This window comes from Amblyomma mixtum, chromosome 3, assembly GCF_055824585.1.
Source record: "Amblyomma mixtum isolate Tamu chromosome 3, ASM5582458v1, whole genome shotgun sequence".
In the NCBI taxonomy this organism is placed as follows: Eukaryota; Metazoa; Arthropoda; class Arachnida; order Ixodida; family Ixodidae; genus Amblyomma; species Amblyomma mixtum.
Window position 1 is genome coordinate 107,590,789 of NC_143014.1, and position 25,038 is coordinate 107,615,826.

Below are 25,038 nucleotides of genomic sequence, written 5' to 3' on the forward strand. Positions count from 1 at the left end.
AAAATTCGATTATAAATTAAATTATTTAGTGGTCGTAGGCAAACACCACGTGGTGATTCATGCATAGTAGTGTCTTCTGCATCATTGTAGAGAAGAAAACGTGCCACTAAAATTAGGTATCTATGCTCCTTTAGTGCCCACTGTAACTTTTCATACACTGAGATAAAAAATTATGTATGTATTGCAGAAATGGCTGTGAAATGATCATATTTATGGTGTTCTAGTATACTTATTACGGTTTCAGCCAGTCAGTGTGCAATCCTGCTACTACTACACTGCGCTTTTGCTGGTTATCATATAATCATCGTAGCATATTTCATTTCTGTGGCTGTTGGCTTCTGTCATATTCATGAATTGGTGTTAGATATGTTAAATATGCTTAGTGCACCCTCAGTCGCATCCTAGAGCTATATTCGAACTTCAATCCCTCAAGGGACTCATCCCTGCAAGCACTCAATAACCGGTTGAAGCAGTGGAAGTGGCTTTAATGCATGACACTGGACCCGCAGGTATGAGCATGATGGGCAAATCGCTACCAAAAAACGTAAGCAGTGACTATTTCTTGCTGCACAGACTGCAGGCGGAGCTACAGTAATCAAGTCTTGGAGGCCTACTAGTTCTGGGACAGTTGGTTGTGGCATCAAAGAAACTCAAACATCACTGCAATTGCAAAGTAGCTACCAGGAAAATTGGCTTTTCTTTTAGCGGGCAAAAATCTATTCCCAGGCGTATTTTTTCAGGACGATGAATCATTGGGGCATACAATTTTGTTTTTGAATGTACAGTGCTTTTAGTTCACAAAAGCAGTTTTTGCAACTGAGGCTTGACTCGGGCTTTCTACACTCGCGAGCACAGATGCTGTGGTAGGCGCAGATGATGCTGTCACTGCACTTTTTCTATAATGAAACAGCGCAAAAGATGACTGACCAGAGAAAAGAGAACACAGGGCCATTGTCTCTGGTCCGTCATCTTGCGCTGTATTATCACGAATCCATACCAACTAGCCCAACTCAATGTTTTGCTGAACTGCACTTTTTGTTTCAACAGAGCACCGCAACTGTTCCCACTGCTTCAACAATCCTCAAGGAGCGTGTCTTTCAAGGAATCAAATTTAGCATGTGCGCACTGCTCACTCCAGAATTATCTCTACGATGGGCTCTGTGAAACACAGAACCATTAGAGCCATAAACATTATGGAATAATTTCACTGAAGATGAGACTGCAAAACATGACACATGGAAATAACAATCTGCCAGTGCCGGTGAGGACAGCAGTGCTGCCATTAGCTGTCACCATAAAATCACAATATGTCTACGCTGGTGAGGGCAAGAGGAAGGATAAAGAAGGCACAAGGGCCAAAGGCAAAAAATGTTTCCACATCAGTTGCCATCCAAAGCTTTGGGTGTCCATCTAAAGGTCATCACTGCATTACAAAAACAATGTTTCACCTTCCATTGTGTAAAATGAAGGCTTCCATCAGTCTGATACAGAAAATGCATATTAAAATCCCCTGAAGAATAAAAAGCCATAAGCTAAGCAGTTAGCGTAAATAATGCTCACAGGCTAACCCTTCACTCATTTACAGATCACTTCTTACTATTCTTACATAAATGCTACTATGATGGAAAGGAACAAGACATTATGCTGCAAATAAATTTTGTGACTGTTTCGAAATGATAATTTCCAATTTTCACAGACCTTATACAGGCACAAATGCATCGGTAAAGTAAGGGCAAGAGTGGTCCCTTCTATAATGCACTTTGCACCTGCAACCCACAGCCTCATAGTGAACTACTACTTGTCCCTAAAGTGTAGGTGGCTCAAATACTTTGTACAAGCAACAGTGCATGTTCCATGCCTGACCAACAAAACACACACATACAAAAAAAGACAAAACCCAAATACTGCATTTTTGCTGTGGAGACCCTATTCAGTGACTTAAGAAATGCCCTTCAGCAAGCCACAAGCAGCTACTCCTAAAAAGCGAGGGGCACCTGTCATTTTTTGTCTGCATAGAAGTCGAAGCTACCCCAGAAGGGATACAGACTTCCTCTGTCTAAACCCAACTCTGGACTGATGCATCTGAAAACAGTTGAGTAAAGGCTCCACACTATAACGACACACAGTATGCTATGAGATGCAAAGTTATTTCAGTTATTGGCACCAAATATCATTTTTCGTTATTAACACACAATAACAATAAGCCACCGAAAAAAAGAGCTTACCATGACACCGAAAAGGCCAAGCTGATGCTCCACAGCTTTGTACATGCTAAGAAAGCAATAAAAAGAAAGTACAAAAGTTTCAGGACTATACATGAAGCAAGCAAACAAAAAAGTGAACAAACAATTTAAAAGCAACAAAAAGTTGAAATTAACAGAAACGGTACATTAATAATTTTCGGACAGCAACACTGCCGGGCACAGTGCATGCACTACTGAAAAACCTGAGAGCGAAATTCGGGCGAACAATTATTTACTTATTTACTGAAAATCAACAAACATAGCAATACCTGATGTATTAATGATACATATATTCATTAGTTACTACCAATGAACAAAAAATCAGATACCAGAAAGCAAGGCTAATTAGCTAGCCAAAACAAAAACAGTGTTTGCAAAAATTCTGGCCCAAATAAAATGTAATATGAATTGTTTTAATGGTCGCAAAGGGGGCACACTCTACCCCCCGCCCTCCACCTCCCACCTTTCCCTCTCCATAAAACGACATCAGAATGCAGCCCCAAAACTTTTATACAAAATTTGGAGCACACACACACATCCCATACCACTGACTAACATCATAAAGGACAACTACAATGAGAATTTCTGCCCCGTAAAAAGGTATTTTTTAGTACTATGTCGACAGAGGGCACTAAAATCAAGCGATGGCATTCATAACAGAATTGAGAGCATCAGGAACCACTCACAAAAATCGTCATTTTCAAACCGAAACTCGAAACAGGGCGGCCATTACCAAGTGCCGGAAATATGCAAAAACGTGCACCCTTGGGACCACTCGGCCCCATAGCTGTGGCGTGTCGGAGGCTCATTGCTTCTCGTAGAAGCCACAGCGAGTGGGCATGCATTACAAGCATCTACTGTGAGCGATGCGAACGCTAATTGCAAGAATTTACACCACTGCGAACAAATGCATGCAAGTGGAGACCACTTTTTGTTTCGCATCGTCTGCTTTCACCCTGCCGTCACCAAGATGATGCTGACTTTCAATTCATTCTGAACAAACCACGCAAGGACTCCACCAGAATCCCATGTGCCGCACACTGTTAGCTGTTCGCTGTACTTCGGAAACAAATGCGGCATGCATGTTTCGTGCCCTCAAAGTCCACATAGCGATTCAGGACCGTAATCGCGCATAAAATTACCAGAATCGGACTGCCAAGCCGCATTTTAGCCTGCAGCTTCAATACATGCTGTCTATAATCTGATCATTCCTAATGGGTCTGGCTCGAGGAAGGCTCACCATGACACGTACCGACATCATGTCCGGTAAGTTTCCTATCCTCGCGGCACGCCGCTAGGTGCACGCATTGTCTGCTACAGAGCTTTTTAAATGTTTGTAACAACAGCATTGGTTCTCCGACAAGGTGGAAAATTGTCAGGTTAGTTTTATGACCATAGCCATGCACATAGGGGGGACAAGGGGGGGCAATGCCCTCCCCCCTCTAATAGACATATAGACATGACGAAGAGGGGCACAAAATTTGTCCCCCATTGTTCTCTGCTACCCAGAAGGTGTAAACAGACACTACCATGTGCACCAACATATTAAGAGAAATTCCAGCCAAAGTAAAATTTCATTGCAGTTGGCCTCTAAAGGCACAGTGTGGGGTGCTCCCATTATTCTTACGTTCCCTATGTCTTTTGTGCACATGACCATCACATGATGGCCAGTTACGCAGTTACACCATTTACTACCACAGAGAAGTCAGAATGTACCTGCAGCACCTCAGAAACTAAGTTCGTCCTCTTTAAATTGGTACTTACAGAATAACAAAGTTTTGCAAGAACACTCTCTGGAGAGTATGCCCCATCCGCCCTTGAAAAGTCGCCTATTTCTATGTGCAGGCAAAAATACACTGTATACCTAGGTGGCAAGTTTAATCCCTCTAATTTCTTAGCTTGATTTTTACAAGAACATTCCCCTAGTAACTTTGCTGTCATAACGCCAGTCCACCATGGTTAGGATATGCTGTGTTGTACATTTGAAACCTCGTGGTGGAATAGAGGCTTGCTAGGTAGCCAAGAAGTACAGCAAAAGACAATCATCAAAGACAAGCATCATTTCCAGTTTCTAGCTGCCACAGTGGTTATCTTAACACCTTCCCTGCCTGTAAAGTGCTCCAAGATACGTCAAATTTAAAATGCTCACTTAAACATCATCAGTACCAAAAAAAGCACAAAACACAAATGAAACACATGTAAACAATAGTGCTTTGTCCTGCATGGGGTTCCTTTGTGTTTTGTGCTTTTTTTAATGTTAACAAACTCTGTAATGGCAACACTTCTGCGTAACATCTATAACTAGGGAGGAAACTCCAGCTCTGCTCCAGGGAATTGGGGCCTGATTACATTAAAATACTGACAAAATTTTAACACCTGCCATTCCAGCATATGTCAGCAAATAAATGTAAAAGCAACAATACAGGGACAGTAATATCAAAAATTCCAAAAGTGAACTGATTCAGATAAAATTCAAGATATGCGCAGATCCAACATGATCATGTTTAACTGCACTGAAAGCATTACAGCAATGTATTTCACAGAATACTTGAAGCATAAATAAAACACCTGCACCTTTCATACACTAACAAAACCTTCCACAAACATCCAACCAGAATGAGTGTGCAGCCAAACATGAACTTATTGTGACTTCACAGGACTACCACATCAGTCTTGGAAACAATACATCTATTGAACTTCAACCTCACTGTATTTGAAACATTTTGAACATTCTACATCGTAGGAAAGTTTATATATACCTCATACTGCCACCTATACGTCGACCCCCCAACTCACACCCATGCTGGCCCAAAAAAAAAAGTTGACTCCAAATATAAAGCTCACACCCCCTCCCACCATGCCCCACGTTATGTTGTTCCCCGCGGGACAGCATGATGGCACGTGCGCAGCTCAAAGCAATAAGCATGCAACGATACAGTTGCAAAGCCAGCACTCAGAGGTAAATGGAGACGAAAGGCGATAAAATAGCGCCCTCGTGTGCGGTCCAGCTGACTAGTAGCAAACTGAACAGCAAACGGTTCGGTAGTGTCAGATTCTGGCTCGTGCCAGAGGTTACCGGAAGTTTGCTTTTGCAACTGCTCGTCCAGGAAAGCAACCACCAGTGCAGCGAGCCGGTAAATTGCACGCAGTTTGTCCCCTCGCCACTCGCACCTTTTGCAATGGCACGCGGTGAAGCAGCTGTGCCGATCTTCCCCAGCCTGCCTTGCGCACCCCCGCGTACATGCTAGTATGCTAGTTATTTTTATTTTATTTTGATAAAACCAGGTAATAAAGTAGGGGTGTGCAAATTGCATGAGGGCGGAAATTACACGAGTAAATACGGTATGTTTGACCTAACATAGTGCACAAGACCTTATTGTAATGTAAAGATACCTATGAAAAAAAAAAAAACAATTTGTCACCATCCTTCAGGACAAAGTGACAGCATTAGCTGAGCCATTATACCTGCACCTAGAAACCAAGAAATTTCACTTGCATGAATATATAATGCTTCAACCACTTTGCCAGAAAATGCATTTTCATATCAAAAGAAAAAAATTACAACATGTTTACGGAGTTCTCATATATTTTTTTTTACACCATGTCAATTTGCAGTAGCAAAATGTAAATAGACTTACCAATTTCCATCAGAAGGTATCTGAAAAAGGAAAGCAAACTTATTCACTCTGGCAGTAATACAATTGCACACACTCAATTCCACGTCTGCAGTGATTTAGCAGCAAACACTTATTTTGCTCAGATAATAGTAACAGAAGATGAAGATGCTTTATTTCTGAAATCTAAATGAGAGAAATTTAAATGCATGCTAAAATTTTCTACAGGAAAAAAGAAACAGATAAAAACAGCCCGAATTTATATGTATGTAAGATGCAGAAAATTTGTAATGCATGCATTTTTATAAGTGGCATGTTGAACACACATATGTAATGAATACATGTCGTACAGGGTCAGGAAACAGACTTAAGTTATTGGTAGACATGTAGAGTTTAACATTCCAAGGCTGCACACGGGCTACGAGACGCTACAGTGGACTTCCAATTAATTTCGAACACCAGGGATAATTTAAAATGCCCTGACATTCAACCGCACACAAGCATTTCTCCATTTCACCTTTCGCAAGATGTGGCTGCAGCGACTAAGATCTGATCTCATGACCTTGGGCTCAGCAGCAGAATGTCAACGGCACTGAGACACTTAGACAGATTCAAACAAGAAGTTGGTGATTTGATTTAATTTTAACGTCATGAGGATAGCTTGGCCAAAGAGCACCATGGCTAACATTTGTTTGGTCTGCATGAGGTGGGGCTGAAGATCCATTTTTCAAAGCATTGGGCCCCACAGAAACAGAGCACCAGGAGAAAAGTTATTGCCAAGCAAGAAGCTATTTCTAGAATAGATCCATCACATCATGCATTCATATCTCGAAGGGCTGAAGCTTTTCATTTTTTATATATAGTACAGTGAAATGCTGCAGTGACTGGCTGCATACCATGTGGATGTTTTACTACAACCTAAAAACATTAACAGGGTATTTATAGCCTATATTCTACAGAATAAGATCAGCAGTAAGCCACTTTCCACATCAGTTTAGCTGTTCGTAAACTACACATTAAATAAAGCAACGTGTTAAAAATATATGAGTAACTTTATTGGCATTATGTTCAGGGTGAAATTACAGTCCTAGACGCCTACCTCATAAACAGCCAAGCCAAGTTTTGCAAGAATTTCAAGTAATTCTCTCTCCTCGAGAGCACGTGGGAGAAATTGGTTTTTCACTTCCTGTGCAGCAATCTCTTTTTCACGTTGCACTTCCTTCTGCCGCTTCTTTTCCTGTGTGAAGAACAGCATGGAAAAAAAAAACATATTTCGCACAAATTCTCACAAAATTACATCCCTTAAAGCCAAATATTGTTCCCCTACACAAAGCTGGGAACCTACATCTCACTTCAGAGGCTGCTTGCTACTTCCTGAGCCAGTTTCGAATTCCTGCCACCTTCATGGCTCCTAGAGTCATTTTGGTGAATGAGTCACAAAACAAGAGAGCTCCTACTGCCGCCACAAATTGCAGCATCAATGCAAGCAGATTAACTTAAAAAGCAGGAACTTAAAAATGGGCATCGACAGAAAGGAAAAACAACAAAGGAAAAAAAAAACAACATTTTGGCTCCCATAAGAAGTGGAAGAAGTGAATGGCACGTTGCCCTTCCTGGACGTATTGGTAAAACGTGGTAGTGGAAATCTATAGTTCAGTGCTTATAGGAAACCCACCCCTACCAGAAAATACCTTAACTTCAAATCTGTTCCCCCGGCCACACAAAAGAAATCAGTTGCCACAACCTTGTTCAAATGAGCAGAACGCATTTGTAGCTCTCCTGAAGACCAGGCAATTGACTTTGATGCTGTCCAGCAAGAACTTTCATGTAACGACTACACAGCAGCTTTCATGGCATTTGTAGAAAAGCAGTTATCTTGCCCAACACATGAAGCTTCCGTGTTGCCACCTCTGAAGTGTGCCGATGTTCCGTTTACCCCCGGAATAAGCGAGGCCTTGGCATGATTCAGCGCACATTCAAAGTTCACATTGCCCATGTCCCGACAAGGATCGTTGGCTGATGGGGGTTTAACGTTTCAAAGCGACTCAGGCTATGAGGGACGCCGTAGTGAAGGGCTCCGGAAATTTCGACCACCTGGGGTTCTTTAACGTGCACAGACATTGCACAGTACACGGGCCTCTAGAATTTCGCCTCCATCGAAATTCGATCACCGCGGTTGGGATCGAACCCGCGTCTTTTGGGTCAGCAGCCGAGCGCCATAACCACTGAGCCACCATGATGGCTGTGTCCCAACAAGGAAACTGCAACATGTGCTGGTTAACGTCAAAGACTTTCTTCCCAAGGAAAGTACTCTAGCGTTGTTTAGTGTCCAGTGTTCTGGCAGTGATAGTGTCTACATTGGCGAGACTCGATTTTAAAAGGCACCTAAAAGAGCATTGTAATGATGTTAAAAACCAAAAAGTGAACTCCAATGCTGTCGCCGAACGCTGCATATCAAAAGGCCACAACATCGACTGGGGTAGGGCACATGTGCTGGCAAATAAAAAGAATTTGTTCCGTCACCTTCACCTCGAATCATTATTCATTCAAACGACTAATCACACTTTCAATCGCAACACTGGAAATCTAACCCCTGTATAGGAATGCTCCTTGCACCCTCTTTTCAAGCATATTTAATCCCGATCCACTGCCTGTGTCATCTCATTGTGACAAGGCTCCCATGGGGAGGCCGAAACGTCATTTTTTTTTGTCTACCTTTTGGTCGGCATCTGTTTCAATGTTTTAATATTACTACTACTACCACTACTACTACTACTGCTACTGCTACTACTACTACTACTACTACTACTACTACTACTACTACAAAGACATGCATCAGGCATGCATGCATATTACTGTTTTAGGAATATGATTTGACAGGGTCTTTTTTTCCCAGCATACAAAATATCAAGAGTAGACTACTATAAACTTATGTACCTTACTGCCAAACAGAAGAAGTGTCCCCTGTTCCATTCTTATACATGCTAGAACTTTACAATACCTCGACGAACAATACTGACAACACCTTGAAGATACCATCGTGAGCTTGATCTTCCATACCAGACTACTTGGCTTCTTTCTGCGAAAAGGACTCGTACCAAGTGAAGCCACTGCCCTGCTTGGTACAACGCTTGTCCCGTTCCCTCACTACGTCCGTGTTGCTATTTTTGCGCTCCTATGTTTTTGCTAAATATGCACCAACAAGCCCAGCTAAAAATACAGTCTGCATCACCCTTGTGTAGAGCGTTCGAGCGGTGTCCTCCCCTGCACAAAGGTAGACACCTTGTAGCATCTAGTTTTTAAAGGCTATGCTTGCACGAAAGTAGAGCCACTTGAACCTGCAAGCAAGCTGGGCACAAGCAATTTGTCTGCAAGCCATGGACTCCTTTCTAATTTCACTTTTGACTGCATGGTGCTGACTGCTAGAGCGGTCTCTGCAAGGGTGATGCAAACTGTACTTCTCGGTTATATTTCTTCTACATCGGCCTCTCCCTTCACCTTCCCATGTTCCCCTGCTCATCGCAAACATTGTGAGCTCGACCTCCCGCACCAGGCTACTTGGCTTCTTCCTGCAAAAACGACGCATACAAGGTGAAGTCACCACCCTGTTTGGTACAGCGCTTGTCCAGTTCCCTCACTACGTCCATGTTCCTATTTTTGTGTTCCTATGTCTTTCCTAAATATGCCCTAACAAGCCCAGTCACAAGGACTTCTCAAAAAGCCAACTTTTCAATGACCACGGACCATCAAGGTGAAGCGTGTGGCCACTTCTGCGTGTAAGGCTGCATGTGTTAAAGGGGCACCGCGATGATTTCCTCAGTACCGGTTAATATCATTAAATAGATTCATCCCCCTGTGTACGCGGCACCGTAGTCAGGGCAGGGGTGACTAATAACAAAGGAAGCTCCCCGATGTTTCTTTTTTAGTTGGACTGGAAGGCTGTCGGCAGTAACCCCGCCAAACTCGACTCCCGTCTCCTGTCCGGCCTTTCTCTTCACAATTTTGAGCAAGGTGTGTAGACTGGCTTTTTTTTTTTTTCTCACTGCCGTCTTGGTGTAGTTTGAACCAACGTTTTTTGAACAGCGCTGGCCACCATGAAGGTTTGAAGCGGAATGGAAAGTGTCGCCCCTAGTGTTATTCATATTAGTTTCCGTTCGCTTTCACTGCTTCTTTCCAGTTTTTGTGGAGTGTGAAAAGCTTTCAGTACTCAGAGGCATAATATTTTGAATCCATTTCACAAGTATAAAGGAACAATATGCAAACTGGACACCCAACCAATGAGAAAGGCAGCGCCCAATCTGGATGCCACCTCATTTCCGCTGCCGCAAATGGCCGCCGCATTGCGACACCATCGGCTCGCAACGAGCATTTCTAGCAAAGAGTAAAATATCAAATATTATGATTTTGGTGATCTCATTGCGCAATCAGGACTCACAATGTCTCTTACTGTGCATACAAAGAATAAAGACCTCCTGCTTTATCTATGTCGCAGGGCACCTTTAATGTGCGGGGGGCTTTCTACGGAATATTGCAGATCCTTTGTTCCCATTTTGCGCAATTTAACACTTTCCATCACACAGTGATGTGACTGGCTGAATTCAGTTTGGAGCAATTTTTGGAACAGCCAAAAGTGCCTTTAGGTACAGAAAAGTTACCGTTTAGTGGAGATTTATATACATATCTCAAACCTCAGTATAATGAACGCCAATTTTACAAATTACTGGCTACATCGAAATGTTCCTAAATATTTTTAACAAACAAATATGATTCTTACTTCATATACCGAACATAGTTTGCCATGAAAGGGATACAGTCGAGGCTGGATGTATCGAACCCAGATATTTCAAATTATTAATGATGATGAATTTCTATGGTGCAAGGGCGGCACTGGCCAAATAGCGCTATTTTAAAAGGCATTTTTTCTTCAGACAAGGTGGGGTCAGAGACCCATTTCTCAAGCATTTCACCACAGATAAGATGAGCACCAGGCCAGGGGAAAGCTTGTACCCACTGTATCACCAATGGGGACCTGGCAGCACTGGGAACTGAACCATGCACCTACCATATGCGAGGTGGATGCTGAAACCACTAGGCCACCACTGTGGTTATTTCGAATTACTGACTATATCCAACACACATTATCTGCCTGAAAATCCTGTTTGCAAGTATAGGGAAGTCACACATTATTATTATTAGTAGTTCTTTATTGATAAAATATAAGCAGAAATAAAAAGGTGTTGCTAGCCCAGCATCTGCGAGAGAAACGAGCTGTGGCTACCGGGAATAAAAGGAACAGGGAGAAGACAGTGAGGGGGAAAGAAAGAGGGGTGCAACAGTAAGAAAAGATAGGAGTTGGAGAGATATACAAAAAAAAAAACTGTACACAAAAATAGTGCCACGCCTGCCGTGATAGTCCATTCTGGAGGAATAACACAGATGGCGGGTGTGCACTTTCGCAGTAAGTCCGCAGGCACAAGTCCGGGGGTGTTTTGTGGGAGGTATGAAGACAATTATTGAACTGCTTCATCAATGTTCACAAAAAACTTAGTTTGGCCAAGACTGCACTAAATTTGAAGACTTTCATGAAAAAGCATTTTCAAACCTCCTGCAAAACACCCCCATCCTTCGCCTGCTCTCCACTGCTGGCAAACGAGATGGCGCCACCAATGCAATCGCAAAGAGTGTGGCTTGATTTCTTTCATCACCGCTGCAAACTATGCGAATATCCAACTTCTGATCGATTCAGGCAGGTACTCCAAGCCAATGTAGTATAAAACAATCTTGCCGACCAAATTCTATTTCTGTACAAAATTTGAGCTCGATCAATTCAACGGTTTAGCACAGAGAAGCATTCTGCAGCGCATGTTTCATTGTGGGATACGCTGTAGATGACAGGAGCCCAGCTCAAACGCTGCACATCTGTGAAAAGAATTGGGTTTCCAAAATGATGTAGGCAAAGGAACACCTGGTATGGATAGGTCACAAATGGAAAACAGTGATTTCATCAACTGCAGCGGCCGCATTTCGATGGAGGCGAAACGCAAAGGCGCGCATGTGCTAAGAAATGTCAGTGCACATTAAAGATCCCCAGGTGGAGTTTGCCTCCTTTTACTGAATTCAAGGTACCATGAGCGAAGAGGTTAATCAGAGCTTTCTTGAAAAGGTTATGCTTCCATATGCAGCAAGAATCTGGGATTTGGATTTGCGTATCAACAGAATTACGACCTGAAGCACTCTTCTATGCTTGTGAAAAACTAGGATGAAGAAAAGGACAGTGGACCTAATGAAGTGGCCAAGCCGGTCAAGCAGAAAGTCGTGAAGCTGCTGCAAGAGTGGAGGAACATGGACTAAACATTTAAGAACAGCATTTTGGACTCCATGCTTCAGCGGATTTAAGCACTGATCACCGGAAAAGGCTTACGTATGAAGTTCTGACGCATTAGGTTATTGTAGAAAGGCATTCTTAAAATTCTTGGCTCATTTTGTAATAAAAAAAAAACACAACTGTTGATACCTTCACTCAGTGCAGAAACCAGGTCAACAATGAAGTCGTTGTGGGAACGAACTCTCCCATAATATGACGATAAACATTGGTTGCTATTGAGCAAAAAGTCAAACATAGTCGTCCTACCAACCTTGTGCGCAAATTTTAGTATAGTATCGAAAAACTGAAATTTAGCGGAATTTTTTATTGTATCATTTTCACTGGGATAATAGTAGTTAACAAATGCACCAGCAGATTTTTGATTATGATGATGTCAAGGAAGGCCACACCCTCTTTTCACTTATAGAACCCATTCGCTACCCACCGAAAGAAACTGGAGAAAAGGAACTGCAAACACTGCTATAAAAAAACAAGAACAGAATTCGAAACAAGTACAATATGAAGCCCATCCAATATCTACCTCCCCTTCATGTCCTCACGCTACTGCTTTCTCTATACTCCGTTCCATACATCAGGTACAACGTTGTCAGAGCTAGTGCTCTTGTTTGGGGTGCCTACATCCACGATCAAAAGGCGGTGCATTCCTTGTGGTGAGGCGAGAAACAGTACATGCTTTGCCTACAGGATTATTAGATGATACATCTGTCATGAGCTTTATTATATGCTATCTTAGTGTTGGCGACACGCAGTCACTTTCTCGTGCCTTAGACCACTTGGCCACAAAACAAATGCCTCCCTTTATTTTTTCATGTGGACTACTTCCGTGCCTTTCACAGTGTTGCACCTGATGTATGAAATGGAGTATGGTGGCATAGCAGTCATATTCCTCAATTTGAAAAGCCACAGAAAGCGCAGTGCATTATGTATGCAGCTGAAAAAACGCAAGAATGGTAACAAAGAACATGTGCAATGTTTTGTATATTTCAGTTCTGTAATCAATTTCTGGCTCAGTGCAGCGGCTTGTTTTTGTTTTGCTTGTATTGTTTTTTGTGTTACCAGCATATTTAACAAATAAATTTTTGAAGTTTTGCACGCACAACACTGGCATTTTTTTTTCGTTTCGAAGTATAACCAATAAGCTAGTTTTATGCATTACAATGCACTGTGCATTTAACACTTCTTGAAGAAATAATTTTGATTTCAAAAGACTAAAAATCGGTCAATTTTTTTTCGGTAGTGAAACAGTTAAGAGGTGGCAACAAAAGATGCTAGAAGACAAGATGGGTGCTTGTTCTATTACATCTAAAGCCTAAAGCTTTGCGTCATTTGATCTTCATCCGTTCAAATTTTCACACATGCTAACTGAAATCATAAATTACAAAATAAGGTTTGGTTTATTTGGTTTGGTTCATTGGGGTTTAACGTCCAAATGAGACTCAGGCTATGAGAGACGCCATAGTGAAGGACTCCAGAAATTTCGACCACCTGGATTTCTTTAACGTGCACTGACATTGCAGAGTACACGAGCCTCTAGAATTTTGCCTCCATCAAATTCGATAGCTGCAGCCGGGATCAATCCCGCGTCTTTCGGGTCAGCAGCCGAGCACCGTAACCACTGAGGCACCGCGGTGGAGAAAAAAAAAAGTGAAAAAAGTGGTACATGGAGGCAACATGCAACTCCTCAAACAACATGATGCCCAAGGACGGATGTTATTTTGCAGTGCATGCACAGAAGGTGCATGCACTGCCCTAACGTTACTATTATGATACAGAATGCCATACACTACCATGTTGATGGCAAAAATAAATATGATACAAGCACATAAACAAGTATATGAAATGTTAATATTAATAAAAGCCAATTATATCTGGATTTCACTTTAATAAAAGAAAAGATAACCCAAAACTGTGACAAAATGTTGGTTCTCATTTTCTTTCATGCTGTAGAGCAAAAACTCTTCCATGCCTGCAGTTGTAAATTGTAGAAAACACCAATATTTTTGGATAAAATGTGCAAGTAGTGAGATGAGTGAAATATGCACTTCCAGCTTAAGCACTCATCATGCCTAATAATCAGTGTTTGTTTACTGAAAGGCATTTTGTGTACTCAGTGGATGGCTGATAGCATGCTTCTTGCTGAGAATTCAGGTGAAAATAAAGTATTACCCTTCGTTTTTCAGCCTTGGTGACCCTGCTTTGCTTCATCACTGAGTGTTCATCATGCAGACTTGCAGCATCGAGTCCTTCAATCACTTCATCAACCTGAAATTATGAAATCACACTTTTGTTATCTGAAGCTGCGAAATACAAACACAAAAATGCTTCCAATTTATTGTTAAAAAGACAAACAAAAGGATACATTACCCCTGGCTGACCATTCACCAGGCTATCGATGTCATTCACTGCGCTCTGCATGGCAGCAAATTCTTGCAGGTCTTTTTTCTGTTTCTCTTCCAGTCCAGCTTCAAGCATGGCAACTTCCGCAGCAACATCCTTTTTTTTCTTCTTGTCCCCTTTCGGTACCGAATGCTTTAGGTTCTGAATTTTAGCTGTAAATAAATGTGAAAATTAAATTAAATAGGCCCAGCCTAAGAACACCAAACTTTATGCTTTAAAAAAGAACGACTAAATTTTGAAATTTAATTCCATATAAAATTTAAATATGAAAGCCTCAAATAATGATGGCCTTTTACTGTGTCCTCATCAGTTTTCATCCAAATGCAAAACCTAGATAGTAGTAACACATTTTACTTTTCTTGAGCAAGACATCTGGCCGACATCTTCAAAACACTTCACTCCTCTCACCAACTACTCGGCACCTTCAAATAGTCTTAGTGTTTTATTAGCAATGAAACTAGCTTAGGCTTCCATACAGTTTACATTAATTTAAAAAAAATAGTGATACCTCTTTCTCAAACTTACATAGATCCCATTAATACTAGTCAACATCTAAAGCATGAAATGAAATTTGAAAATATAAAGTATGTCAATCTACTTAAGATGCTACTATTGACCTACATAAATACTATTCACATCAGATTCTTCTGCACCTGGCCTAGTTTTATATGTGCTTTGGATCTGAGAGTACAATATTAATTTACACCAGCTGACAAACCAAACCAAACCTCACCAGGATCGATTTGCTTCTGATATAAAGGACAACCGAACTTTCTATTGCTTTGAAAATAACAATGTACTTAACACTAAAGAATTTAATGTATCATGCAGTGGCAATTGCTAACTCTTAGATTCCAAGCACCTGTTTTTTTACAACCAAATTTTAAAAAGTTCTGAGTTTCAGACCCGGATTATTGTTAAAATATTTTATTTCTAAGAGCTAAAGCAAGCTACAAGTTAAAAAACCAAGAAAAATCTAACACTCTAAAAAACACTCTAAAATGAGGCCATGGGCCACGGGCAAGTCAACTCGTATCATTCCATCACCTGCACAAGCAGACACCGAACGTTTTTGACACTTTGATAATTGGCTATGTATGCATACCATACACAGCCATAAAAACAATAGACAACTGAAATATGTAGATAGCGCATTTTTTGTTGACATGTTTGAGAACAAGTTGACCTTCTTTCCGTAAATATGGTACAAAACTAGATGCTCGACCTTCAGCCGTGACCAAAGAAGAGATTTATAAACTGTGATTAAGGAAGGTTAGTCTATATTCATCATTAACACCACTTTGCAGACAAGCACTATCACTATTAGCCTGTTGCTGACCCAGCTTTCTGTCATCGGTCTGGAATCAACAGGCACATACTGACCTTGCTGAATTCAGGGGTGGCACAAGGATCAAAATTAGAAAAAAAAATACTAACTCTACACCAAATACTCTGCCATACAGAGCCACAACTTCTTTCCTTGTAGCACAAAACAGATATCTAACTTATTTTGGGGAGGAACTATGTGCAAGCGCACGCTGCGAGGAAGGGCATCAGGTGCCTTCCGTTCTCCCTTTACCTATCGACCTTTCTTTGCGACTTTCTGACTCCATTCAGAGGAAGTTCAAGAAGTTCTACATGTCAGTGTACTTGATGGCACAATGGACGATGCTATTTGGGCAGACAAAGACAAATGTGCCACCTGCAACCCTGTGCTGTAACATTCTGCCAAATGGATGCAAATATAGTGGTCAATCAACATTCAATGCTGCAGTATATTCTGATAAATACAGTAAATATGAAATGTATATACTGACCAAAAGAGTATAATACTTTGTTTGCCTGCAAGTACCCTCGATCTTAAGCACCCTCCAAAAAAATTAAGGGCAGGGACGACTGCCTCCATATGTTTAACCTATGTAAAAAAAATTTAGGTCAATGTATTTTGGGGAATATTTAACTGGTAAGGCAACTAGCCTGCACAGACAGCAGTCCTGGGTGCAAGCCTCACACCAAAATCAACTTTTTAACTGCGGAGATTCTGAGAAAACTGTGTAGCTTTCCCTTATAGCCGAATGGCTACGTACAAGTGAATGCTGATGACTACACTCCCCTATACTCCCTTAATTTAAAACTAAAGCTATTCATACTGCATATTAGCTTGACAAGGCTGAGCTTTGTTTTCACATTACAACTTTACTACTAAAGTTCGAATCCTTTAGCAATAAAATCAGGGCCCTCTACACAGTACAGGGCTCAAGTATTACAAAAGTAATACAAAACGAAACAGCACGGTGTTCAAATAATTTCTCTCCACATAGTCATGCACTCCCATTAAGGATATTGGCATAGACACACTGAACATTTTACAAGAATAATGTAAAACAAACACATGCTTATCTCAGCCTTACATCAGCAAAAAGCTAGCACGGACATTTCAAATTCCTTAACTTCATGCGCCTCATTTTTATGTCTTGCCTTGAAGTTACAATCCCATCATGTGCACAGAGACCATTTACAGATAAACCATCCTTCAACCCTTGCTTAAATAGCACTACCTCCAAAGACTCACAGTAACTATCCGCAGTTTTGCTCATCACTGGCCAGCATTTTAGACTTCAGAGTTTACGTTTTATTTTTAATTTCTGCTGAACTAAAGACCCAAAGAGCTTTACAATAGCCTGTAAACATTCCCTTCCACACGCCCTGAGGGATGAACAGTATTGGTAATATTATTAAAAAATAATTTATCTTCAATATATAGTGGCTTATATAATGGCTTTTTGCATACAACAGTGCAATTTCCTGGACACAGAGCTCAATAATTACCTGAAATTCAACATACATAAAAACATGCCAGTTAACAGGGCAGCACATAAAATTACAGCACTAATAAAAGTTGCTGCTATTTCGATTTTGTAACACTAATCATCTGCTGCTACCCTTCTATACAGAGTGGTCTTTATTACTGCATTGCTTAATGGGGTCCAAAATATCACCTCACAATAATACATCCAAACATCCAAAACTTGGCTCTCCACATTACCTCATTCAACCATCACAGCACCAGTGTAGGTCCACTATTTTTTCAACCTAATGTTTTACCCATTCAAAAGCTCATCCATTTTATCTGGGCATCCTGGCTCATCAGATGGCAATCAGCGCTTCATCTCTTCCAAACTCACTAGCACTAACTTCACTAGATTTTCATCACACATAGCTTCCTGCTGTGTCTATCTGCATTACTTACGAAAACCTCAGAGCAAAGTTTGCTGTTAGAGTGTGTGGAATAACTTGCCACATGAAATAAAGACCATTACATCATTCAAAACCTTTAAACACTCATTTTTTCTTTTATCCTAAGCTTACCTGTTTCCACAGTTTGGCTTGACAATTTTCCAGTGTGTTTAATCAATGAATGTAGTGATGTTTGTATCTTTTTATCAGATTCTTGGTTCTTAAGAAATAATGTGAGCATTCATTAAAACGTGCATTTTGTATTTTATTTATTAAATTTGTCACTATATACTGATGTGTTGCTGACTTTTCTTCTTGCTATTAATCGTAAGGGGCTTTGCTGCAGTATTTTACTTAAGAGCCGCTCTCTGTATATCCCCAAAATGCTGCAACCTCCATAAAATTCAGAAATAATATCCATCAATCAAAGACTAGGTATCACATTTTTCTGCTAGAAGGAATAAAGACAAGGCTCAATTTCACAAACCCCCAAATGCGCCTCAATACAATGTTGTAAAATGACCCCTACGAGTAAAAGAAGCTTGGTCTTTCAGCAAAACAAGGCATTTAAATACAGGCCAGCATGTCCAAAAAACTTCCACTTTATCAAAATTGTACTAATTCCAGGCCCATTTAATCAAGTTCTAAACAGAATAGCAAGCCATCAATAAAAACTGATTACTACATATCTAAAATAAGTACTCAAAAATCTTAACAAAATGCTTCATGAAAGAATGTCCACATTTAAATATCTTAAGGCTAAAGCAAAGGCTAATGCAAACAGAATCTGGAATAGGCTCTTTACACAAATGTGTACTTGGCACATAAAAATTTTAAACCAAGTCCTTTGCAGCATTCAGAATGATAACTCAAAAGACGATAAAAGTGAGCAAGTGGAACGAGTTCACTTTTAGCAGAACGCAGGGCTCGTGCCACTTATCTCTGGGCTGCTTTGTTTGGTCATGCTGCCTTTTATCTAGCACGACAAACCAATATTGGAGCCTTAGCATGTACACCAGTGAGAAAAGCACGAGACCCCACCACTAGTCATTTCAAACCACTCTTTTTCCTTAAATCCCAACTCAGTTATCAATATTTGTTACTCAAGATGTTAAGAACTGAATTAGGCACTAAACAAAACATAACATCCTGGGGTTTATGACCCTCTTATAGAAGTTCACAGTGGAAACAGGGGGTCTCTTACTTTTCATCATGGGTGTGCACCCCTCATCAAAAATAAGGAGGCCACTTAGCCTTTGGCCTGTGCATCAAATTTTCTGTAGCAGTACTAGCACTCTAAAACTCTCAATGGTAACTAGGGATATATATATTTTCCACAACCTTAGAACAACAAAAGTATCACAGGAGGCTTACAGCAAGACCAAGAAACTGCTCAGGCTAATTGTGGAGTAGCACATGTATTTTTGAGAAAAAGACCATCTATGTCAAGGTCACAGCTGCTTTTAATGAAAATCACACAGCTATGTATGATGAACCATGTTAGGCCTCACTGTGCAATTATCTGAAGACCAAAGCAAGCACAACAATAAGGCACACTTGACCCATTACTGATTTAAAAAAATCCAAGAAAAGGAAGATACTGAAAGGTCCAAAAGTTTCAAAATATTTTTTTCAAGTATAAGCCCACAGTGCTTTACTTTTCAACAGATCAAAAAACACACACTGTGCTCAAAGAACATAAAACAATGGCCACCTACAATGAGGAGACAAGAGTATTAAAAATTACAAATTCAGCAATCTTTCAGGTTCCAATGCTCACACTGAAAATATGGAGTGTTCTGAATGTAACACATACATTGAGTTTATTATCTCATTGTTGTCATCAGTAAAACCATTGAATGCCTCGCTGCCACCACTGAAAACCAAGTGAAACATTTCACTCCTCAAGCTTTTGCATTGCAAACTACATGTCCTGCCAACCACTGTAAGCCGTAACTTTTTAATGTCACGGAGACTTTGGAAATCTATGCTTCGTGTAAAACCTCAAGAATAAACATTCAAAGCCAGCCCCTATACTCCGTTTCATACATAGCAGGCAATGCTGCAGAGGATGCGGTAGTAGTGTGTCCGCAAAACCATGCTACTCCATCATTTGTTCTTCTTGAAGTCTCGGTGAAAGTTGAACAAAAACAAAGAGTGGTATAAAACAAAGTGGTAGCAGAGAAAACCATGGTTGAAGCTATAAGGCACTGACTGAGTGTTTGGGGCCTCTGAGAGCTATAGTTTTCATAGAGTGTAAACGACTTTTCAGGCACGGATGGAGTATAAGCAATTCGCCCTACCAGCCGTAAATCATACCGCCACATGTCATTCTCAGTCTGGATGAGTCACAGGACAAAAATGTGGAAGGAGGTAAAACGAACTATAGGAGATTACAAGTGACAGTAGTTAAGATTTGCTGCAACGAAATGTGCCTGTGTTTTCTTTGTTTGATAGTGAACTAGAGCACTGCACGGGCCTGAATTTAAGGCCCGAGCCCGGCCCGGGCCTGCGACCTGAAGCCCGAGCCCGGCCCAGGCCCGCGGCTTCAAGCCCGGGCCCGGCCCGGGCCCGCTAAATTATCGCTCTAGTGAGCCCGGCCCGGCCCGGCCCGGGAATCCCGGAGTGAAGCCCAGCCCGAGCCCGGCCCGGCCCGTTTCACACTAAAGGCCGATTCACACGACGGTCCGTTCGCCCGCGGCCCGCGCACTACGTGGTCATGCGTCAGCACTTTGAGGGGCGCGCTGTCGGCCGCCATCAATCGATCCATCCATCCAGCGCGCCTCTCAATGTGCTGACGCATTGAACACGTAGTGCGCGGGCCGCAGGCAAACGGACCGTCGTGTGAATCAGCCTTAACTGAGCAAGTAGACTGCTACTACACCGATAAGGAACTGCCCGACAAAGGTTCTGAAACCGCAGTTTGGCTTAAAGAAAGTTGGTTCTTTTTAACCCAGAAGGAAGTGATGAAGAGTAGTTCTCGCCAGGCCTGTCTTTTGGAGACTGATCTCGTGTAGGTGGGCAAAGATAAACTCGGAAGTTTCGAGAGTCAAATAAAAAGGGCTGCATACACGCGTATTAGTCTACTCTGCGTTCTCCCATGATTGTAATCAGTTATATTCTGCCGCCTGCGAAGTATAAATATTAAAGCTGCCTAGCAAGCAGTAGAATGACATTTTTTTTACTGAATGCGATCTCACAGGTTGAGCTTATAGCCGCACTGGTCACCTTTCAGCAGAAACGAAAAGCTAAAAGGCTTGAGTATTTCATGGTATGTGCTTGAAGACCATAAGCGTCCTAAACTAATTGTTCTTCCCCAATGCATTTCTAATAGTGTATAGGTATGTTTTGGGAACGCGAATGGTCAATGGCCAATTAAGGCCCGTTGAATTTTACTCTTACTGCACCGCGGCGTGGAAATAAGGAAATAAATAAGTCAATGAATAAAGCTGTCTTTTTCTCAGCGTGTACTATAACTGATAGCTCATCCGTGTCGCTGCTTCAATGCCACAGTTCTGCACTTCACTCTGCAATATTGAATGAAAAGTCGGACACCAGCCATTTCTGTACGGACCGAAGCCTGGCTCGAGCCCGCAGCTTTAAGCCCGAGCCCGGCCCGGGCCCGCAACTTCAGGCCCGGGCCCAGCCCAGGCCCGGCAAAATAAATCATGGCCCGGCAAAATAAATCATGGCTTTCGGGCTGGCCCGAGCCCGTGCAGTGCACTATAGTGAACTACTTTTTGGGCGCGTACTTAGCCTGCACAAACAGGTGCACTAGCTTTGGCAGCACTGACTGCGATGTCTAAAATGGAGTATAGTCGTGACAGTACAAGCTAACCTGAAATGCTGAAATCAGAGCCGAAAACTACCAGTGGCTGCATCTCCATACAGCTATGAGAATATAAACCATTAACGAGATGAACACTGACACGAAAGTGCACACAAGCCCACTCGGATCAGCATAATAGCTGTTAGATCGGCTAAAGAGTACGCCTTTGTTGCACCTTGTTGTTTGTTTTTTAATTCTGTCGTTTAATTTTGTAAATGTCTTCACAGGAATTATCCCTGCAGGGTCACTCCACTCAAATTGAAATAGAGGCAGCTCTCATGCCGGAAAAACCTCGATCTTGGTTCAGGTTCTCAGAAATGCACGGAGACGACACCAGTAGTTTTCGAATATCATTCTGTCACTTCAGGTTACCACGTATGACTGCCCTGGCACTGCAACTGGCACTGCCAATGAGTACCCTTATTCTTTCTTTCTTCTAAAATCAGCGTCAAAACACTTCGAAAGCATGAAAGCATCAAGCAAAATTTTTTTAAGGGGCTGGTATTTTAATGTTTTCATTAAAATAGACACTGAGCCTGGAAGTTTGAGCAAGCAATCATTCAAAGGTGGGCCAGAATGTTTGCAGCTTTGTGGTAAGTAGTGGGGAACACTATTTTTGCATGTGGGCTACCTCGCAAGACATGCTTCAGACACTCACTCCAGAGGGTTTACAAGTTTAAAAGCTACAATGTCAGTCTAAGATGCACTACTCTGACCTGCTAATCTGTACTGAAGAGTTTTGGAGAAGAGTAGGTCACTAGGGGAGAGCATAAAGACAGGCAGTTGAGGTGCAAGTCCGTCTGCAAGCAAAAGTACGATAGACTTACTTGCAACCAGTTTCATGCTGTGCAAGGTTAAACAAGCGATTCATGCCACTGTTTACTTTTTTACACTAACCTTGCACCCTATGGCCCTTTCTCAATATGGCTACTTATAAACAAGAACTTATTGGACCACCTTTAAGACACACCAAGGACTTGAGACCTCTTGAAGATAGCCATGCAAGAAAAAGAATGATAGCTGCTAGGCAAATGTGGTAAAGGGAAACAATACAGGAACCAACAAGTTATACAGGACTAACAGATTACCAGCTTTGAGAACCTTACTAGCACTTTTTACCAAAAAGGTGACTGTGAGAAACCCACAAATGAAGTTCATAATCCCTTCCTCCATTTACTCCCTCATGCAACATGCCACTTTTGTGATTGAGATTCTCTGTGCTTTTGGCAAAACAGAGAAAACTTAAAGGGGCTGCAAAACACTGCTTGGGGGGATACCGGCTATACTTCAGGTGGGTTCTTTATGACAGACAGATGCTGACTTAAAAAGAATTACAGGAATCGATGCACAGGAACGGGAGTTATTCAGTGAAGAAATTTCAAAATACAAGCAAACAAAACACTGCCCTCAACTCGATTTTGGCGGGGCTTCCCACTCCTATTTCGCTCTCCCAATGACGGCACCTGGCGCAACCAATCAAAACAGCCAGACAGAGCACGTCGCGGAAGTTTGTACTGCATGGTTGCCTGCTCTCTGTAACTCGTTCTTGCTGAGACTGGCAGCATCGTTTCCATGCCAGAGCGCCCCTGGTGGTGTATTTTTATTTTACTTGCTTTGCAGGGCTTTTATGTAAGACAAACAAGTTGTTTTTGTTGATCTAATATAAAACGCAGACAGGTGACAAAATTTGTCTCTATTTATTCACACAATTCGCAGTATATTTACTGTTTGTCCGATCATCAAGCTCGCGCCAGGTGATGTCATATCCGCTGCTAAAAACCCGCCACTGTGTGGCGACACCATCAGAGCCATGAAGTTGTTTTTGGGAGGACATTAAAATATTAAAAAACGGAATATACGCGGTATTACCGACGCTAATAGCACCATTATAACTCACTGTATGCAATCAACAGGCAAAACAGTTAACTAAGATTGTGTTTCTGGGCCCCTTTAAAAGCAGAAAATTTAAGCCACACAACACACACCCAAGAATTGCAAAATTCTCAAGTAACCATACAGCATAGAAAGTACAGCAACAAGCTAGTGGTCTCAGAGTTAATAGAATCCAGTTAATGGGAGTTTTTTTTTTTCTCACACATTTTTTAGTTCTCTGTGGGCTCATCTGCAGCTGCGAGTTTATTCACTTCACTACTCTTCCAGCCCACCATTTCTGTCGTGGCTATCTGTACTGGTCACAGGTTAGCTTCCCCTAAGTTGCATCCTCTTGCAGTGTAGTATTGATATAGTCACCTAGCTAACCTAGAAGCCAGAGTTCCCAATGTATCTTCTTTGAAACCATTACGATTTCATTCTCTCCTTGCCTAAATAACTTGATTACTCTAGTCCAACATACCTCTGATCTCCACTGATTAAGCATAAGATACTTTTAACTTCCGTGCTTGGCAAACTAAGGTGAACATCGTCCAAGAACTGAGGTGAACTAGAGGGAAACATGACACCAAATCTGAAGTGAACAAACTTTGCAAAACTTTCCATCCGAAAAGTTATCGCAAACCACGAGTGGAAGCGTGCATTGTGGGCTTTCAAAGGCTCTGCTATCAAGGTAAAAAACCAGGTTGCCAGCAGCAGCATTGTAACAAAGTGTGTTGTGCTACAGCGATTCTATCTCGTCATCACGGCTGTATACATTACTCATAAGTGATCAGATGTGGGGCATCCATAAAGAAAAAGAGGGTGGCATAGAGGGATGGTCCTGGAAGTGCACACTCTCGCACCCAAGCAGAGCCACAGATGTAATAGTTGCATAGGGCTACAGGCTTGCAGTGATGTCCCATGCTATAACCTAAAATTCCCACAAGTAGACTCAAGAAACCCACATTTCCAGGCCCTTTTTCCCTGCAGCAGCTTGAAAACTCCGTCAATTTGAAAAAAGTGAAACAAATACAGTTTTTAAAATTCCTTGGAACTCTATAAAAATTCCCTTGAACAAGGGCATAATACTCAAATGGAACATCACTGCAAGTCTATGCCATTAACTCACGAGTGCATGTGTACCTGGCTCATAATGCACTTCAACAAAGTTAGCGGCAGAAGTGCTTCATGATGTAGTGCGCCATGACTGGATGTGGCATGACTTGGAACAAGACCCATTTCAAAGATGCAGACAGCACCATCTACAACACATTTTAGACATGCTACACCAGGTACTACAAAGCATTTCATGCTAACATCTACTCTTGATGACAAGGGAGACTGCAATTTTTTTACTTATACTATCAAAACTGGCTAAAACACAGGCTATTTTTAAATCCTGAAGTGTGTCTTGAGATATTTGTTATAGTCTGTTTTACTGGAGGCTAAGGGACCTGGCAC

At 41.6% G+C, this 25,038-nt stretch overlaps 1 protein-coding gene across 6 annotated transcripts in view; it reads right to left on the reverse strand.

Moving 5' to 3' along the window:
- LOC149351292 (deubiquitinase OTUD6B-like) overlaps nt 1-25,038 on the reverse strand; it is a 47,198-nt gene that overhangs the window by 14,072 nt on the left and 8,088 nt on the right. For 4 of the 6 annotated variants that reach the window (XR_016290573.1, XR_016290572.1, XR_016290571.1 and 1 more), the window contains exons 2-7: nt 22,422-22,505; nt 14,607-14,791; nt 14,409-14,504; nt 6,957-7,094; nt 5,882-5,901; nt 2,226-2,271 (exon numbers count right to left, since the gene is read on the reverse strand). Coding sequence is in view for 3 of the 6 variants with exons in the window: in XM_089580600.1 (XP_089436726.1) it covers nt 2,226-2,271; nt 5,882-5,901; nt 6,957-7,094; nt 14,409-14,504; nt 14,607-14,791; nt 22,422-22,505 (569 nt within the window). In the remaining 3 variants the exon portion in view is untranslated. The remainder of the gene's footprint in view (nt 1-2,225; nt 2,272-5,881; nt 5,902-6,956; nt 7,095-14,408; nt 14,505-14,606; nt 14,792-22,421; nt 22,506-25,038) is intronic. The other 2 variants (XM_089580601.1, XM_089580602.1) reach the window with 1 other exon arrangement.